This window comes from Poecilia formosa, unplaced genomic scaffold (assembly GCF_000485575.1).
Source record: "Poecilia formosa unplaced genomic scaffold, Poecilia_formosa-5.1.2 Scaffold278, whole genome shotgun sequence".
NCBI classification, from domain to species: Eukaryota; Metazoa; Chordata; class Actinopteri; order Cyprinodontiformes; family Poeciliidae; genus Poecilia; species Poecilia formosa.
Window position 1 is genome coordinate 538010 of NW_006800217.1, and position 20564 is coordinate 558573.

General features: G+C 36.2%; 3 protein-coding genes across 3 annotated transcripts in view; all 3 read right to left on the bottom strand.

Moving 5' to 3' along the window:
* The window catches only part of LOC107838555 (deleted in malignant brain tumors 1 protein-like), a 22499-nt gene extending 10798 nt beyond the window's left edge, over nt 1–11701 (bottom strand). Inside the window, exons 1-2 of the mRNA XM_016681356.1 lie at nt 11458–11701; nt 10934–11227 (exon numbers count right to left, since the gene is read on the bottom strand). Of these exons, the coding sequence (XP_016536842.1) occupies nt 10934–11227; nt 11458–11701 (538 nt within the window). The remainder of the gene's footprint in view (nt 1–10933; nt 11228–11457) is intronic.
* LOC103151333 (deleted in malignant brain tumors 1 protein-like) lies at nt 1082–2766 on the bottom strand. The gene is made up of 4 exons (XM_016681374.1): nt 2287–2766; nt 2113–2148; nt 1715–2026; nt 1082–1495 (listed from the first exon to the last, which is right to left on the bottom strand). Exons 1-4 carry the CDS (start codon nt 2444–2446, stop codon nt 1152–1154), a joined length of 852 nt encoding a protein of 283 aa, XP_016536860.1. The 5' UTR covers nt 2447–2766; the 3' UTR covers nt 1082–1151.
* A 6605-nt stretch (nt 11702–18306) lies between the features above and the next one.
* On the bottom strand, nt 18307–20379 carry LOC107838556 (serine/threonine-protein kinase SBK1-like). The gene is made up of 2 exons (XM_016681357.1): nt 20371–20379; nt 18307–20033 (listed from the first exon to the last, which is right to left on the bottom strand). Exons 1-2 carry the CDS (start codon nt 20377–20379, stop codon nt 19440–19442), a joined length of 603 nt encoding a protein of 200 aa, XP_016536843.1. The 3' UTR covers nt 18307–19439.
* Between the last annotated feature and the right edge of the window lie 185 nt (nt 20380–20564).

A 20564-nucleotide genomic window follows, 5' to 3' on the forward strand; every position in this document is an offset into this window, starting at 1 on the left:
AAAACAAATGTATTTTATTTAGTCACTAAAGCCTACCTGGTTCAGTAACAAGTGCAAGTTGTAATAAAGAGAAAGCGCGACCGTTAACAGGTGTGCTCTGTGAAGCTAGCTGATTGAGGGCTGCTCGATCTGGCTAGTTCACAGGGTGAAAAAGGGTGGGACATCTGGATGGAGGTCGTTAGAAATCAGGCTAGTCTTTCTCGCGCCCAGCTTAAACAGAATGTCCTCTATCTGGAGTAATACTCAGGAGTTAGAGGCTTCTTGGACCCGTTAGACAGAGAGCTGGAGAGCAACATCTTCCTCCTCTCAGAAGGGGAAGTAGAGAGAGAGAGAAGCGGGGGCAGGGGGGAGGTTGCGCAACAACAACCTTTTTGCGCAAAAGAGGAGACACAATGGTGTCTCCTCTTTTTAAGCCTACATTACCTCTGACTGTTGGCTTGTTTAGTCTTCAAATGCTTTATCAAATTACTCATTAAAATATATTTTTTTTTTTTTTTTTGCCAGAGTTTGGATTTATGGCTCAAATTCAAGTCTGACCCGACCTCGGATTCTGTGGCACGGTTAATAAACATACCATAACCAAAGTCAAATGAGAATGAATGCACAATATAAAGTTGTGTTAATCTACTTAGTATGGTCTAAGTAGATTAACACAAGCACTTTGGATTGCCTTGTTGCTGAAAATGTGCTATATAAATAAAATTACCTTACCTAAATAGAGGAGTATAAGCAGCTTATCCGTTTGATGAAGGAAAGAAAGTGAGGTGCTGTTATTCATTAGATTGTAACAAGTGCAGCACACAGCACAACACATGCACACAGCTATGCTGTGATCCACTATTTAAAATCACACGTAAAAATCAGATGATTTGCACTTGGCTCACCCTGTGGTTATAACAAGTGACAAAATGGAGCTGGAAAATGCTAAACAAAAGCTAAAACTGGGAGAAAAGACATTGCTTGCTTTCTCAAATTATGGTCTAAAAATGAAAACTGCAAAAGCTTCATTAAAATATTATGTCGGGTTTACTTAGGCCTCAGACCCATAAGTGATGTTAATTATTCAGGGTGGATCAGGCTCGGACACATTGACTATGGGTTTGGGTTGGGCTGGATTTTTTAAGCCTGATCTAAACATTGAAGATGAAATTTTAAATGTGATTAGTAAAGCTTTTTGTTTTACCTGAACAGACCACACCAGCATCCTCACTGTGGCCACAGTCATGTGTCCCATAACCTCTGTGTCCACAGCTGGTTAGAGAGCTTTCATCTCCTGAGCACCGAACGTCATCAAGCAAGATTGGACCAACTCCTTGACCAAAGTGAGCTGAACCCGTTGCATTGAGTGCTGTACCACAGTCCAGCTGTCGACAAACCACATTAGCATCAGCTACGCCCCAGCTGTCATCACAGACCGTTCCCCAGGTATCGTTGTGGTAAACTTCAACCCTTCCAGAGCATCGAGTTGATCCAGGACCTGCCAACCTGACCAGACCTTTAACAAAATGTGACATTTTTATGTTAATGTTCTGTGAAGAATAAAAGCTGTTTGCGTTGACACTTCAAATCCAATCATTTCTGATCAGTGTACATGCCATATGCACTACACTTCATTTTGTGTAAACAAAGAAGAAAAAAAGAAAGTGCTCTGGCTGATATATATAAACATTTTCAAATTGAACATTTAAATATTTGTAAAGCTTTTTTCCTTTACCTGAACAGATCACACCAGCATCCTCACTGTGGCCACAGTTATGTGTCCCATAACCTCTGTGTCCACAGCTGGTTAGAGAGCTTTCATATCCTGAGCACCGAACGTCATCAAGCCAGATTTTTCCAACTCCTTGACCAAATCGAGCAGAACCCGGTGCACTGATAGCAAGACCACAGTCCAGCTGTCGACAAACCACATTAGCATCAGCTATGCCCCAGTCGTCATCACAGACCGTTCCCCAGGTATCGTTGTGGTAAACTTCAACCCTTCCAGAGCACTGAGTAGATCCACGCCCTGCCAACCTGATCTGACCTTCAAGAACAAGATTAAACATGTTTATGTTAATGTTCTGAAAACAATGAAAGACACCAGATGGGAAAAGAAATTTATAAACTGACCTGTAGTGAAAGAAGAAAAGGCTAAGACTAGGAAAACTGCAAGATAAAACTTTGAATTATCATTTTGTTAACAGAAGGCAGGTGATTTATGTAAAATATATAATTCATTTTTTAAATAAAGAAAATTAAATAAAGAGAGAGAGACTATAGAAAAAAGTAGAAGTATGATCTTACAGATAAAATCTTTAAAAAACTGATGATTCCTCTGCTTTTTGTTCCACATAGCTGCATAAAGTGTCACTGTCTTCTTCAACTGGACTGAAACTGGTGGAAAGGAACTTGACTTCTTGCCACATGAAAACTTCCTCTTCCTCTTCATCTTTTTTAAAAGCATTCAGTCATAAAAATAACTTATTGAAACAGCTTTAAACAGCCACAGCTTTTATGGTTTCATTTAAAATTTTCTCTGTAGCTCTGGTAGTAGCTGAGTAGACTTTAAGCTTCACTTAATGTAGATGCTATCTTTACTGTTAGTTTACTCATTTTCAATCAGCATACAGTTCTATGAAGTGCTTCCCTCATATAGATTTAATCTCTTTTTGTTTTTCTGTCACATTTAAATGTTTCACATCATCAATATGTTTTCTTTTCAATTTGATATAAAAGACCCAAGTAAATATCTAAAGCTGTTTGCAAATTATGATTTTATTTATTAGGAGGAATAAAATGTGTTTATTGACTTGGACTTTGACAAGAATGTTATCAAGATCCAGATAAGTGAGCAAAGAGCAAATGTGGGTAAAGTCAACCAGACAACAGTTTTAACTGAGAAAACAAAAACTATTTTAAATCCAACTAAGTTGATTTAACAATAACTTAGCTGTCTAAGCATTGCTTTATAAGTTCTGACAGCTCAATCTTCAGTTGTGAGTTATTATAACTTAATACTGTAATTTACACCAAACAATTACTGCACATTATGCAAGAAAACTACCCTCACCTAGTTGAACAAGTTCACATTCCTGCATTATTTTCACTCACATTATCAAGTTACGATAACTATTTTAATTGCAGTAATTAAATTTTTGTACACTGTAAATTCTTGGATTCTTCAGCTTTCATGATCAAAATATCTGACAATGCATTTTATTAACTATGACACTAAAATCTCCTATAGAACATTTGATTAACTTGTGCATAAGTTAATCAACTTATAGGAGCTACTTCTACTTCATTATAGATGTTGCTCCTATAATGAGAAGTAGCTCCTACTTCTCATTATAAAGAAAGTGTTCTGGCTGATATGTATAAACATGTATACATATCATCATCTATGCCCCAGCTGTGCAGGGCTGAGAAGTAGAGCTCTGCACTACTTCTCAGTGCAGGGCTCCTAAGAACAATGTAAATGGTTTAATGGAGGAACATCCTGAAGGCGGAATGTCAAAAAGACTAGGAGCTTCTTAAAGAGACAGAAGCACAATTTCAAAGCTTTAAACTACACAGTCAATTTTGTTTTGAGTCAAGTTTGATATAAACCAGATTTTTATAACAACTGATGGTAACAGTGCTGTAAAATGGCATATGTGCCTACAAATACATAATAGTGCCCCTTTAAAGAGTATAAGTTACTAGACACAACTAAAAAGTTATATTGCTTTATAGCATGTTCAGATTCTGCATACTTTTTTTTTTTAAAGTGACTTGGTTACTATAAATTAATTCTTTTTGAATATATGTCATTTGTAAAGTAATTGGACTGTTTTCTCGGGGAAGTAATTAGTGATTAATAACTCATTACTAATTACAAGAAACTTGACTGAGAACAAGATGCAACACCTGTGAAGATCTAGAATATAGAATTATAGATCCATAAATGCGCAACCCCGAGTCCAAATGCACCGACTGAGACTCCTTTCTAAACATTTTAACTTTGCTAAGCTGTGAACAGCTATAAAACAGACAGAAGCTACTAATTTGTTACTTCTGTAATTCAAAGCATGGTGTCTAACTATAGCGTCTCAAACATGGAACTTGAACACAAACTCTGAGAATTAGTTTCACACAGGATTTAGTCACTTGATCTCATCGATCCAAGAAAAGGGGAAGTGTCAAGCTCAAGTCTTTAAAGTATATGTACTGTCAAGGGAGTGTCGGACATGTTTTCAATTGCTTCAAATGTACTTAAACCCCCCAAAAAGCTAAAACCAAACCACAAAACATACATGAACCAGAGTGAAGCACAGAAAGTAACAATTCTTTCTTGCCAAACTTTTTTTTGCCTTTATTGAGCCTGAGTGACAGTAAAGATGTTTTATCAGCTTTGTATTTGCCAGTAATCTTGATAAAGAGCTAATTGTTGTATTTAGAGTTCAGTTTAGCTCACAACGGACATAAATGTTAAATCATATTTACAGAAGTTCAAAATTATACATACAGAATAGAATATGTGGATAGAACCCATAGAGTAATTGTGAAAATGTCCCTCACCACGTTTTCCATTGGTCATAATGTGTATGTTTCCATCAACAAGCTTTTGGCATAATTAGATAGATGAGGGATCTTTCTTCTTGAAAGAATCATTAGAATCCATTAAATTGGTTGGTTTTGGTTTTTAGCAAAGACTTTTACAGACTTTTCACAAAGAAACACCCAGGAATCCCCAGTGACCACTAACAACTACAAGTTGTTAGAACTTGTTCATTGTCAACAATGAACCAAGATTTTCATACCAAAGCTACAGTTAGCCAGTTAAAACACAACATGTGACCATGTGAATAGATATGTATGCATTCTAGAAATGAACATATTGTAAAATTAGCCATTGTATCAGTTGCTGTCATCGGTGCTTTAACATAGCTGGGCTGTCAACTACAACTTGTACCCAGATGCTTCATAAAGAAATCTGATATATAATTACTATGGAGCTACGGTCAGAATGTATCCATATTTACAGTGAACAGAGCACAATGTTGTGTTTTTTATATGTAAGGTTCTTCTAACAAACGGTCATAAAAATAACCTTATGTTAATTTCTCATGTCATCTCTAATGATGCACCTTCTCTGCTGTTGGGAATCAGACTTCTGGAAACCAAAATGTTGTACCAACCTCACACAGTGGCATCAAAACTGTTGGGAATCAGATTTTGCATCAATGTTTGGCTTATGTAATTATTAATCATTGTAATCAGTCATTTATTCTAAATAAAATTATTAATAAAACTAAATGTTTTTTTGGCTTAACTGTGACAACATCCAGAATTTCTGGAATCATAAGCCAAACTCAGTCTCTCATCATTTTTTTTTCAGTTTTTATGTTATGGGGAATTGATCCTCCATAACATCTTAACACAACTTGTTTTCAGAGCTTCTGTCTGCTCATGTGTCTTGATGCTGTTTTTTTTCTTGTCTTTTTCCTCTGCTATGGGCTGTCTCATTCAGCTGGAGTTTCATGGGTGTTGAGGGTTCTTTCTTCTTTGCTCTCTTCCAGCCTTTCTCTTGTTTCTCTTTTCCTTGTCATCTTCTCATTTATTCAGCTTTTAGCTTTTAGGTAAAACTAAAGCTAATCACTGATTTGGTTTCACTAAGCAAATTTAGTGAGAAATTGTAATTGTGAAAAACGTTCTGAGAACTCAAGTTATGTATGGTGTATGTACTGTGAGCAACTTTATTGTATAACCTCTGGATAAGTAAACAAGAAATGATATTGCCATTAGGATGAAATTATCAGGGTATTACAATCAGCCAACCCTTAGATTGAAATGGTTTTGGTTACATTTAGAGGAAAAACTGACAGGTTTAGTCTTGAGATTCTCAAGAACAAACATGAAGGTGCCACATAAATACATAATCTTAATGACAGATTTTTTTCTCAGATGCAATGGTGTATTTCTCAGAACATAATTGAAATTCTTAAAACTATTTGTTCATTCTTCAGATTGTCTCACTTTGTGCACATCGAAAAAGTAGTTTCTCTTTCCTTTGAGCAAGTTGTAAATGTTTTTGTACATATGTTCAGTTTCTGTTTCAAAGTTAATTTTCTGGGATAAAAATATGATGACAGCAAAGTCTCAAATATTGTGACGTTACCGTTCGAAGTGAAATAAATATTCAACATTATGGGATGTGACAAAGAGAGGCTGTTAGGAAACTGAGGGGGAAAATATCGGCCACTTTAGAAAAATGAGTGAGTTAACAGAGGACGTGTGCATACTGCAGGGTTGTGGTCAAGACCATCTAACCCGAGACCAAGTCAAGACCAAGACCGATCTCGAGTACTACAACACTGGCATACTGATATGCAGATGACGTTACAAAAATCATTAAACAAATTCAGCTAAATATTTTATTTTTGAACTGTTGAAATCTTATACATTATTATATGATTATGTATTCAACTTATAGGCTTATATAAAATAAATTGTACCTGAAATATTTTCTTTTCCTGTTAGAAATTGTATTTAGTAATTTTAAACAATGGAATTTTTAGGTTTAAGAACTTGTGAACAAAACATATAATAGAAACAGAAAATGAATAGTTCAAAGCAAGAACTTGGATAATCACCTTTAATGAAGCTTAAGAGATAAGGAATGTAAAATATTAGGTTCATACATAAGTAATCTGGCATTCAACAAGACAACAAACTGAAATGCAGATACAAGGTTGAAGCTGTGGACAAGAAGCAAACATTGAACAGCTTGGGTTCCTTCAATGTTTGCTGCAAGATGTTGCATATTTTCTATAAGAAAATTGAGATCTCTAGCTACAGATACCTTGAAATGCAAAAGATTCACCTTCTTCAAGAAGTGAAAAAACACTTATAAAAACACTCATATCAGGATGAAGACCTGAATCTGACGATCAATACATTCTTGACCTTGGGTATCTGAGGTATGACATGATTAAATATTTATTACTGGAAATGTCCTCAATTCCTGTTCTATCTGTCAAATTTTCATTCTTTTTTTTTTGGACTGCATACTGGTTTGAGTTCTGTAGGTTCTGCATTTTCAGTTATTTAATCTTCCTCAACATCTTGATTTACATCAGTGATCACAGATTCCTTATTATCTTCATCTCCACTATCACTATTGCTACAATTGGCCAGTAAAGTATGAAAACTTTACTTCTTAATAGCAACAATGGACTTCAAGTTAAGAACTAAAATATGTCAGTTTATTTACAGTCAAAATACTTTTTGGGAATATTGCATATTGCAGATCTACAGATAGAGTATTGATATCAATACCTGTGAAAATATTGCCACTGATGCATGACATCCACTTCAGTGGACAGGTGATGAGTTGTAATTTTCTCCAAATATAAAATTGCTATTTGATAAATACATCAGTAGTATTAGTCTTTAGGGGTTTCTTGATGTCACCATATTTTTTTATCTGCATGAGTTTCCCACAGTAGGAGGGGGGACTGGATAATCCCGAGTTAGTCTGATATACTTCCGGCTGTCCGCCATATTGGATTTAACAAAAAATGTCTTGCACTTGCAGTGGATGGATAGTAGGTGGCAGTTTAATGCCTGATGCACTAGTGTCCACTTCAGTGGTCTGTGTGCATTTATAACATACAAATCTACAAGAAACACAAGATCCAAGCTTTTAGATAGCTGTCCACTGTAGTGACTGCAATGCCTTAAAGGGTTAAAACAGATGTACATAATTAGTTAACATGGTAAATTGAAATACAGTAATAGTAATAATACATTAAGTTACTGTGGTGGTCAGCAAGGTGTTTAAAAATGCAGTTAGAAAAAAGATAAATAGATACCTAAAAAGATTCTAGAAAGAAAACAGTATTTTCTATAGAGGCTTCTTGATTCAGGCTTTTTGGGAATCTTTTGAATAAGGGAAGGAAGAATCTACTTATGTTGCAACTTGTTGGTTAATGCTAAACATTCTAATCACGCTAACTGCAATTAATAAAATCTACAGGCTGCTAGAAATGTGAACTAATGAATACTTCGGGCTTTGCTTAAAATATGAATAGAATCTTGTTTAACTGGAGAGTTGTATAACTGTATGAAAAAACTAAATGAGTGATAATTTCTACTCTAAAGGTGATCTTCTGTTATCCGTTTAATTGTTTTTGGTATCTGTCTCATATTAACCTGGAGGATTTGACTATATTTGTAGATCTTCAGAAATGGAAAGATGCGTCTATGTAGCTTTGGGCTGGTTTAAATCAGTTGTTGTTTTTAAATTGTACTATAAATAATAAATCATTTAGATTTATAATTTATCCACAAAGAACAAAATAAAAGTACCTTTGCTCAATTTTCTAAAGACAAATTGGAATCAGTTGAAATAAAAGTCAGATCTTTAAAACCAGGAAGAAACAGAAGGCTCACGATGAATGTTATTTTACACACCGAGGAAGAATCACAATCGCAACCAGCCTGAATCACTGCTGGTTCAAATTACAGAAATGCAACAATACAGAAAACTGAATATTTATCTACATGACCATATCCTTTACCTTAAACTAGTCCACTATCTCACACAATTACATTTTTTGGGCTAATTAGTTTTATGACTAATTATACAGTGAAATTTGATTTCTATTTTCAACCCCTTTGATACATGTTTTCACATTTTTGATATTGTGCCACATTAACTTCCCCAGGTTCAGTAACATTCTCATAGTCATCGTCTTCAGAAGAAGATGAGCCTTTCCTAATCTTCTTCTGATCTTTGTTCTGCTGCTTTGTTATCCTTTACATCAACACTGATCTGTCTTAAATTAATGTCTGCTTCCTTATGATCACGATCATCATCACTTCAATCAAGCAATCAAATTTTGTTTCAGCAGAAAGGCATTTCAACGTGCTTTACATCATAAACACAAAAACACAAAGTCATGCAAAATAGAATCAACAATCAAAACATCACATTAAGTCAAGCGCCATCGTTAAATTCATAATTGATTACGTTTCAAATACAACTCTAAACAGGTGGGTTGTTAGTCGAGATTAAAGGCACTCAGTGTTTCAGCTGTTTTACAGTTTTCAGGAAGTTTGTTCCAAATTTGTGGTGCATAGAAGCTGAATGCTGCTTCTCCTTGTTTGGTTCTGGTTCTGGGGATGCAGAGCAGAACCAGAAGAATGTTGATACAACAACAGTAGACCTTTAATGTACTGTAGTGCTAAGACATTCAGTGATTTATATACGAACATTATTTTAAAGTCTATTCTCTGAGCTACAGGGAGCCAGTGTAGGGACTTTAAAACCGGTGTTATGTTCTCTATCTTCCTGGTTTTAGTGAGAATGTGAGCAGCAGCGTTCTGGATCAGCTGCAGCTTTTTGACTCTTTGTCCATCTCCAGCTTCTTTTTCATTGTTGCTCCAAATCAGTTGTATAGTCTTGTGTGTTTAACTGCTGTAACGCCACTGAGACAACAGGAAGCAAATGAATGTATGAATAAACAGTAGAATATCAATTAGTTTATTTAAATGTTTCTCTTGCTGAATACAGACCTTGGTTTTGGTCAGGTGCTACTGGCCTTTTAGAGCGAAGCCTTCTCCTGCAGCCCAGGCAGACGGCTAGAAACACCAGCAGGACCAGCAAAAAATATCTGGAGAATGAATATATCCATGGCATCGACAAGGCTAGAAGAGACGACAGTTGGTTAGTAGAATTTACATTTAGACCTGAGTCTAAGTCTGATCTTTGCTTGACCTAAGCCATAGATAAAATGTCTATGGCTTAGGTTGGGTCAGGCTGGATGTTTTAGGCCCAATCTGTTGTTCAGGTTATAGCTTCAAACATGTTTGATTCATTCCAACTCGTCCAACCAGGTAAGCTGCCATATTCTTCTGAAATGAGCTGCCATCTCATATATCTATTCAATACATATCTCATAACAATGAGTGAAAACAAAATGTAGTTTTCATATGGTTAAATTTAGAAACCGAAAAGAAGCTAACCAAGTCAACATGCATCCCTATTCTTGTTAAATAATGCAATTTACCAGATTATTCTACTCGACAAAATCCCTTTTATAGGACCAGTTAGACAACATGAAAGAGGCTAAAAGATCTGAGAAGTAATAACAACAACAATAATAATAATAATAATAATACAAGGGGAGGATTCATCATCTACAAGTGAAAAAAACAACACAAAACAGTGGAACAGTGGGGAACCAGAAATAGCTGACCGACCAACTTAAATGTTGAAACAGTTCTTAGGTTGAGGGGAAATTTCTTTATATCATGTTGTCAGGTTGGTTTTAATAGTTTCCCTTTTTTCATTAAGTAGAATCATTATTTAAAAAATGCATTTTGTACATTTCTTATTAGCATTACCTTTGTGTTTTTAGCTAATAACGCCCGAATAAGTTATTTTATTGAACTTTGTGAGAATAAAATATACATCTCCCAAATACACAGTTACTTACAATTAATAATGAGAGTAATTGGTTCTGCCTCATCAGAACTGAACCTCTGGGTAGTCATGGTAACCTCATACACACAACTGTAGCTGCCCTGGTGTTCAAACTCAGCAGCTGGGAAGTTAAAGGAGGCTGAGTTTTTGACTGCCGGCCTGGTTTCTCTGATGTTGGACCCAGAGAAGATGAGAGAGAAATCTCCCTGAGGATATCTGGGGTTAATGGAGCAAGTGAAGGAGAAGCCGTAACCCTTGGTAACCTCTGCTCCTCCTGGACCCCAGACCAACCCTGCATTTGGTGAAGTCAGGGAAATGTTGGGTCTTTCCAGACTCACTGTGAAAAAAAGACATGGACATGGAAATAGAATAATATTATTCCATATAAGGGCATGGCCAATTGAGAAGATGAATTATGGATTTTCTGTAAATATTTATATCACTAAATATTCACTATTTACACAATTTATTTAATCTTACCATTGAGACGAACAGAGTTACTGAGGGGGGAGGTGGATGTTTTACTTGACATCCTTTTCTCAAACTGACACTTGAATTCTCCATCATGATCCAGGGTCACTTTAGGGATGTTGAAGGTAACAGAGGAGAAATATGATGACTGAGTCATTCTAAATGATCCTGAAGTCTGTTGGAGGATAAATGTTCCACTTAAAGAGGTGAAAGTTGTCGCGGCCATAGAACAAGTGATGCTGACTTGTTGACCCCAGGTGACCTCAGCAGAGCTTATAGAGATGTTGGGCTTTGGAAGGTTCACTGAAAAACAGTAAGTTGTGAGAATTAAAGTTTATTTCCACAACTGAATGACACTGAAAATAATAATCTTTTCCTGTCAGTTTACATATTTTTTGTGGTCAAACAATGGAGAGAAAAGAAAAGCTTCCATTAGATAAAGTCCACTAAATGTAATCATGTCAATTGATATTAAATGTCTGAACATTTAAAATCGAGTTTTAAATGCTGTCAGTAAAGCATTTTTTCTTTACCTGAACAGATCACACCAGCATCCTCACTGTGACCACAGTCATGTCTCCCATAACCTTTGTGTGAACAATTGGTTAGAGAGCTTTCATATCCTGAGCACTGAACATCATCAAGCAAGATTGGACCAACTCCTTGACCAAAGTGAGCAGAACCTGGTGCACTTATAACCGGACCACAGCCCAGCTGTCTACAAACCACTTCAGCATCAGCTATGTCCCAGTTATCATCACAGATCGTTCCCCACATATTGTTGTAGTAAACTTCAACCCTTCCAGAGCATTGAGTTGGACCTACCAACCTGATCCGACCTATAAATTAAACATGCCTGTTAATCTTCGGATAAGAACTAAAGATTTTTTTTGTAATTTGAAGATAAAAAAGAGAAGATGAACTGACCTGCAGTAAAAGACAATGCGGTCAAGACAAAGGAAACTGAAAGTGAAAACAAAGTTGTATTGTTATTCTGTAAACAGAATATTGCAGCTGATTTATGTAAAATATAACAATTACTTGTCTCTTTTGGGTTCCAATAATAGCTTCCTGTGCAGGAAATGACTAAAAGGTGATTCCACCTATTTTTACTTTACCTTCAGCATCTTTGACTTATTAAAAAACAAACAAAATACTTAACTATTCACACTTGGACTAAATTATTTATCAATAATAGCAGAATATTGAAACCCCAGTTTGTGATTTGTGAAGTCTTTATGTGTACAAGGCAAAGAACTTTCATAACAAACACTGCCGCTCTCTTCATGTAAATCTTTTTGTCATGAGCACATCTTAATCAATGTCTTCTTGCCGTCATCTTCATACTGTCATGAGAGATCATATGCCACAACGCAGTAAGAACTTAAATGAATGCACAGCAAACAAAATACGTATTACTCAAATGTAAAACCTAACATGAAGGTTATAAGCCAGATAGCATTCAGGTATGATAAACAGAGGTAAAACAAAGTAAGACATATACTTTGCTGGCTGCTTGTCATGACAAGAAGTTCTTAAATTCTTGTATATCACTAGTTCACTTCTTTAAACTTTAAACCTCACATGAGAGTTTGTTGATGTTTTTAGATTTATACCAAATTAACTTATTTAATTTTGTACCAAAAGAAATACATATGTGCACTTTAACTTAAATTAACAAAGTATGAAATACAAACTATTTGTTTATTTATCCACAGAACTTATTATATTAATTCATGCACTGAATATATTTTGCAACAGTTACAAGGAATATTATCAAGCACAAAGTGATTCATAAGTATACTTGGTAGCAGGTCACTGTGAGCCAAAGGTCAATGATTGTTTTTGCAATCTCATCACCAGACCTAGTGTGCTATGTCTTGAATACTCGTAAAAAGAGAGGGCTCAGCCGTTCACTACCTGGTAGTGAGTTGGGTTTGTATGCAGTAGAGGCTGGTAAAACTAAATGGTTGGTGATGGTGAACTGGGAATCTCTAGGGGAGGAGCCTATGTTTGTGAATAACTATGTATATTCTGCATGTATTCTCCAAGGTAGGTTGGGAACATGGAATTGGAAAGGACTGTGATCAAGACCTCCATTGCACTTTCAAGGAGGTGTGGCCTGAAGGTTACCGGTTCTTGTTCAGGTGATAACATCAGACTGAGGATGTCATCAAGCATTAGAAGGGGCACCTTAAGGATCTCTTCAAACTAGTCACCATGTCCTTTCTTGAAACAACAACAACAACAAAAAAAGAATCTGGATGCTGGAATAAGTTAATTTCATTTCTGTGGCAGAGGTTACCAAGATTGTTAAAATGCTCCCTGGTGGCAGGGCGTCAAGTGTGGAGCAGAATCAGCCTGAGATTCTGTAGACTTTGGATATTGCAGGACTGTCATGGTTGACATCTCTTCTAAGTCACATGGAGGACTATGATAACACAGATTGAATGGCAAACTGGGGTAGTTGTCCTAATTCCTAAGAAAGAAGACCGGAGAGTGTGTGGCATCTATTAAGATGTATCCTTTAAAGGAATCACACTCAGACTCTCTGGGACAGATTACTCTGGGGTGTTGGAGAAGAGGCTGCAACTGATAGTCGAGTCTCGAATCTAGGAGGAGCAATATGGCTTTTGTACTGGCCATGAAACTTTGGACCAGATCATTACGCTTGCGGAAATTGTAAAGAGGGTCATGGCAGTACACTGGTTTAATGGATCTACAGCTGCACTTTGTGGGGGGCTGCTGTGTGTAGGCTATTTGGGTGACCTTTAAGGGCTAGCTAATCCTTGGAATCCCAAAGCATGAGTCGTGTCCACATTCACACATTAAACATGTTCTCAATGCACATCTACTGTTCTAGGGTTTTGTTTTTCACAGATGATGCGGTTCTGTTAGCTTCTTCAGGCCATGACCCTTAGTATATCAAAAAAAAGTTATTGTCATTTTCTAGGTAACATGTTCAGGCACATGTAGAATCATGAGCAGCATTTGGGATTAAAAGGCAGCAGAGCTATTTACAATAGTGCAGATAATATACACAAGGCTTGTGATCTACACAAGTGATAAGTGATCACTTGTGGATCTACACAAGCCTTGTGTAGAGAAGGCAAGGATATCATAGAATGCATGGCTTACAGTTTCAATGTGGTAGCTTGGAGTTGAGGAAAATTCTGCCAGATGGTAGAGAATGGAGAGTCCATTTGGGTTGTATTAAAGGGAAACTTTTTCTGGAGCAGTCATGTCCTCTGGACATAGTCCACCAGATGGTGTTTAACAGGGAGCACTTGAATGCAGTCAGGCAGATGAAACTGATAATGAAAACCTAGAAACATGAACTATGTACTGCAACAAGGAGACAACATCTGAAGAGTAACTTGTGGCTTTACTCAGACATTTTTTTCTCCTGATAATCAGCCTGTCAATTCCTTAAATCCTCAGGAGATAATTGTATTGCAGAGAGGTGTGGAGTCTGCAGAATGTTACCCATGCCCTCCAGCAGAGATCATTTATCCAGAAAATAGTCTCACAAGCACACAAAACACACACAGGACATTACACTTGTACACCTCTGATGCCAAAAAAATTGCTAAATGTTACTTGACATTTGATAAGTGATCACTCAACAATCTCATTGACTGATGTTTATAAACGACGCCATATTCATAAACATCAATCTATAGTACCTAATGCACCTTAATAATTCGACAATTCAAACCGAGAGTAAATTTAAAAATCATGGAACTCTCCATAAACACACACACTGATGCAAACACACACAATTAATCCAGTTTTGATTTTTCTTTACATTCTGTTCTACGTTTGTGAAACATTTAGAGTTTGAGGATTTAATGTTGACGGAGATGCCAAACACTCGTGTCATTTACCTACCAGGCTTTACAATAAAGATTTCACAAATCAAATAGGAGTTCAAAAAATCAAAAATTTTAAACATTCCACTATTCCTGTAATTTAGAGTAGAATCTAATTCTGAACAACAATCTAGTTCAGGTTTGAAGAATCAAAGTGTTTTAAACTAAAGCACATTAAAGATGCTCAAGGTTTTCTAAACCAGAAGCTACAATCAGAAGCCAAATTCACTTCATAAAGAAAAATAAGATACAACACAAGCAAAGACTGTAGATAATAATGGAATATGATCTTACAAATAAAACCTGCAAAAACCTGGGAGTTCCCCTGTTGTCTTTTCCCCATGGCTGCATGTATCTCCACTGTGTTCTTCAACTGGTCTACATAAACTCATTTGAGTTCTCCTTGTCTATATTACTGAGGCACTTCCTCTTAACATGTATGGGGTCTTTTTTTTTTGAAGGCTCTCATCTTGAAAGCATGTTATGCAACACTATGATTATGTATAATTCTGAAATTATTTTTTCAAAGAGGCCATTTTCACTTCTGCTGCAGAAGAGTTAAATGTCTCTTCTGCAGCAATGAAGGTTGATCAGATCTTGAAATCTGATGCTGCTAATTCCTTCAGGTTTTCCAATTTTTCTGGATTACTTACACCCCCTCTGTCTGCATAAAAGCAGTGTTCATACACACTGGGATACCAAACTCTGGTGAGCATCTGTTGTTCTGGAGAAAGCAGTGTGTTGCTACTAACGTATAAAAATGCATTAACAATGGAATAGATATAGACCATCATAACTTAAAATGTAGGTTTTTCCTACAGAGCAATTGTAAATAAAGTCAAAGTTTCAGCAAGTAAATTTTTTCTCGCCATCAAAAGACATGCAGGAACTGGTTAAGACCCTGACAGGAAGCGATTTGTCATAACCAAACCCATAACTTCATCAGATAAGAAGTTTCTGACAGTAAATAACTTCTATTAATAGACTTTCCGCTTAAAGAGTCTCAATATTCACAAATGCACAGACAAATGCACAGAAGAAGATTCTGTTCACAAGACAATTTAGACATCACAGGCCAAAGTTTAAGTTTGAGCAGGAAGTGTTTTTATATGTCTAAATGTTTATTACCAGGCAATAGAAAATCAATGCTGCATGGGAAGTTTAAGCCACTGCTTTTAAACCTGGAGTCTGTGTTGTCTTTTTAAACTGTTGCATGTGAATAGAAACAAGCAAGAAATCAAAATAAGCTTTTGTCAACCTTTATGCACTAGATTTTTCTTTTATATTTTCTTGTGATAAAGGTAGACAACACTGGAAAGAATCCTAAGCAATCTGAAATGCCTGGGCTTAACAACGCTGACGTTTTACAGTCTGTTAGACAATCAGAACAGGATTTTCTTACAATCCTGTTAATTAAATCACCTTTAATTAAATTTATGAGACAAGGAATGGGAGATATTTGATTCATTCACCAGTCAGTGATTTAAAAAAGTTGAAAAGCCATTTAATAAGGCTGGGAACTGATCTGGAAAAAAGGTTGGAGCGTTATCTTCACTCTGCACTCTGTCAACCCCTGAATTTGACAGAGTGGGAAGCGGGTTGCTTTATAAAATAAAGAACATTACAGATATCTTTGAACATTGCCTTCAGTGTCAGATTTTTTTCAGGCCACCACATCAGTTCCTTCCTGTCAACAATTTCTAAAATGACTACATGATTAATCTATGCAAACATGAAATCTGTCAGTTTAAAAAAAAAAAAGCTGACGGAGTCAGCTCTCAAAATTCATAATTATTGCAAATTAAATACAAAATAGTAATAATAATATTTTGATAATGCATTAAGCTATTGTTTTCAGTTAGGCAAATAAAATGAAGTTAGAAAACACACCAAAGAAATGATAAAAACAGGATTATAGGAAGTAGACAGCATATTAACCTCTCTAGAAAATACTGTGGGCTGTTGATTCAGTGTCTCTTTTGCACAAGAGACAGATTTATGTATATTACAGGGAATATATCCTTATCGGTTCTATCAATGATAACAATGCTAAGTGCTAGTATGAAAAGCAAGAGACAGCTAGAAATGTACGCTTATTTGTAATGCTGTATTTTATTTAAGTATTAATAAAATCCAGTTCACCTATAGAGAATAAAAACTACTCTCATTTTAAAGGCTTGTTTTGGAAACACCTCTGTGTCTCATTTTACTGTATTTGTTCATATTCAGTACTGAATGATGCACCTCTGTAACTTTGCGCTGCTTAAAATATATATATTTTTTTCATTTTGTTATTAACATTATTTTTAAGGGTTTTTAATTTATGAACAAAGAGAAAAAAGAAACCCATTTAATTCCAAACAAAACACAGGAATTTGCTGAAATCCAAGTTAGTGGGAAAGTAAATAATGCATTAATATTCAGCTCTCATCTCTTCATATTCACTATGTGTTTTGATGTTCCTCTTCATTTTTCATTCAGGGTGCGGTATAATGCACATACTGTACATCTGCTAACAGCCATCTGTTCTCTATCCAGTAAATGTTTAATATCACACAATGGCTACATTCAAAATGTAGTTTTCCTGTGATGGACTGGTGAACTGTCCAGGGCATCACCAGTCCATCTTGCCCGTTGACAGCTGGAGACAGACACTAGCCCTCCTTTTCACCCCGATGGAATAAGAGTGTAAAGAAAATTGATGGATGGATGGAAAAAGTAGTTTTCAAATGTTTACTTAATTTAAATGGTAGATGGTTTATACTTCTATAGCACTTTATTAAGTCCAGAGGACTCTGAAGCGCTTCACACTACATTCACCCAGTCATGCACACATTCACACACTGATGGTGGTAAGCTACTGGATAGTAGCCATAGCTGCCCTATGGGAAGTCTGACAGGCAAGGCTGCCATGCAACAATCATCATTTTAAAACAGCTTTTTGTATTTTGCATTGTTATCTTTGACATCATGTTTGATTATAATATTGACTTTGACAGGTTAGAAGTCACACTCAACAAATTAGAACAGGCATCATGAGGCTTGTTGTTAGATCTAAAACACCTTTTGAAAATAATCTGTAATCAGGCATTAAATATGTTTTTCACATTTCTGTACAGAACATCTGGAAAGTATTCATAGTACTTTATTTTTTTATGTTATGTACTAATCTCCAAACGCATTGTATTATGACAATATGGAAAACAGTTTGAGATTTTTTGCTAATTCATTTAATGAGAAAAGCAACCAAGCAGCACCAAGAAGCATGAGGTATCTGGACCAAGAACTCAGACATGACAGCACAATATTGAGACATCCATTCTATCAATCTGAGCTTCACAGAAGAATGGCAAGTTCAAAACCAATATTGAGATGTCATATGAAGTCCTGTTTAAAGTTTGCAACAAGACATCAAGAGTTCTCATTAATTACTTAGATTTACTGTTACATTTACTTGAGAAATGTAGAAAAATGCTGAACTAATGATATTTTAAAGAAAAATAAGTTCTTTAAACATTGAAACAAAAATAAAGCAAGAATGTCATTTATTTTGCGTCTTAAAATAAATAACATAAATGTTTCTCATGAACAAGCAGACATGCAAACACAGAATTACACACATAAACAGATGTTTGTATTATATTACTAAATAGTAACTGTTCAACATAACAGTACAGTAAATCCAGTACTAGTAAATACAGGATGTAACCACAGTCCAACATAGCGTATTTGAAAACACTTTAATCTAAACACTGCTTGTGTGTGTGTGTGTGTGTGTGTGTGTGTGTGTGTGTGTGCGTGCGTGTGTGTGTGTGTGTCCTTATTTATAAAAGGTTTCTCCATAAGGATTTACAACAGCCACACACCTGCCCTCCACGACCCGATGCAGACATGAGGGAGATCAGGGCCACAGAAATTCAAAGGCCCCTAAAGTTCAGAGCCACACTTTTTCAGACAGAAGATAAAAATTATCTTTCAGGGTCTTTAAAAAAAAAAGAACTCCAGGACTAAAGGTTTCTGTTCATCAGAGTTGTCCATAAACGTAAGAAAACTGGAAAACGTCCTGTGGTCATTTTAATTTACTGCTGGCAACATCAGCATCCATGTTGTCCAGGTGAATTGCTTAAACTAAAATCATGTTTCACATAACATACAACAAAACTGCACCTATTAGACTTGAACTATTAATTTCAAACAATATAATGTTATAAAAATACAGTAGCTATACATGAGCTATTCAGGAGATGATTTTCACATGACTAGCTAATGTTTTGGACCAAATCAAATGTCTTTGTTTCAAGGGTTTCTGATTCATCCGTTTGAATCAGAAATGTTGTTCTAAATTAAATGTAGTTGTAACTCATATTAATTACATTTTTCAAAGAGTTATTGTAGATATTGATGGCTGTTGGCAGAAAATCACTGTCACTACATCACCTTCCATTATCTAAAAGGAAAAAATAAAGATTTATATACAGATGCTGTCTAGTTTTGGTAAGCCACATTAGAACTTCCAACTGAATAATAATTTTTGTCGTTTAATTATGACGTGAGTACACAAACTGTTACCTCAGTTTTTTTGGTTTAATCAATATATTTTCCTGCAGAGCATGCCTTCAAATAAAGACACACTGTACATCTATCTAGAGCAGCTGGTTGCCATGGTCTTTTCTCAGCCAGTCTTTTTCCACATACGCTCTCACTGCTCCTGCTGAACTCCTCTGCACTGCGTCTGGAGCCAGAAGCAGACTGAACATTTCCATAGCCTCTGGGGTGAACCTCCTCCACAGAGGAGGGATGTCATCCTCCACATAAACTTTCTTCTTCGACTCGCACCAGTCGGCAAACTCCTGGTAGAAGCTGTCCGAGTCCATGCAACGCTCCCATGGGAAGTAACCAGTGAGGATGCAGAAGATGACCACTGCAAAGGCCCAGGTGTCCAGGCTGGGCTCCACGCTCAGAGGAGGCACTGTCACCTCTTTCTGATTGTCCAGCAGAGCCACGCTGCAAAGTTCTGGGGCCATGTATGGCAAAGTCCCTGTGATGAAGCGTATGAGGGTTCCTCTCTTCTGGGCGAGACCAAAGTCTGCCAGCTTGACCTGACGGCAGTGAGTGTCCAGCAGCAGAATATTTTCGGGCTTGACATCCCGGTGGACCAGACCGTGGCTGTGGATGAACTCCAGCGCACTGGAGATCTGGAGGACGCAGCGTTTCACTGACGACTCCGGGATGCCTACCTGGGTGAAGAGAGAGAATATGGAGTTTTATTGTTGCATTATGTATTTAAATTTGTTTCAGTTTTTTTATTTGAAATCCAAAACGCAATGAAAGTGTGAATGTTTAATATGCATTTTAATGCAGCAAAGTCAACATTTCCATATTTATATGTTATGAATAATTGTTCTCATTAAATTGCTTTATTTTCTCCAGTCTGATAAGAGACAGCATTCAAGAGTTTCTTTGATTTTATTTGATTTTTCCAACAGTTTGTTATTGTCACTAGATGTCAGTGTGTTGGAACAATCTACGAGTCGTTGGTTTAAAGCAGAGCATCAGTTCCACCTAGTGGAAAACCTGAGCCATTACATTATGTGAAATTGTATGTATGTAATCTAAATACTGATGCATTTATATTTGTTAGCTGTAACTTTCTATAGGGTTCACAAATAATGGGATGTTCAAGGTCATACATGAAGATTCCATATCACTAAACTAATCTTCACTAATGGGACAAACACAAAATAAAGACTAGAACCCCACCAGCTGGA

Bases quoted from the DNA above. Each gene is read 5' to 3' on its own strand.
- LOC103151333 (XM_016681374.1), bottom strand. From the start codon at position 2,446: ATGCTTTTAAAAAAGATGAAGAGGAAGAGGAAGTTTTCATGTGGCAAG. The intron at 2,149-2,286 runs GTAAGATCATAC...TTTATCTTGCAG, and splicing joins GTTTTTTAAAGATTTTATCT to TTTTCCTAGTCTTAGCCTTT. The intron at 1,496-1,714 runs GTAAAGGAAAAA...ATTTTGTTAAAG, and splicing joins TGCTGGTGTGATCTGTTCAG to GTCTGGTCAGGTTGGCAGGT.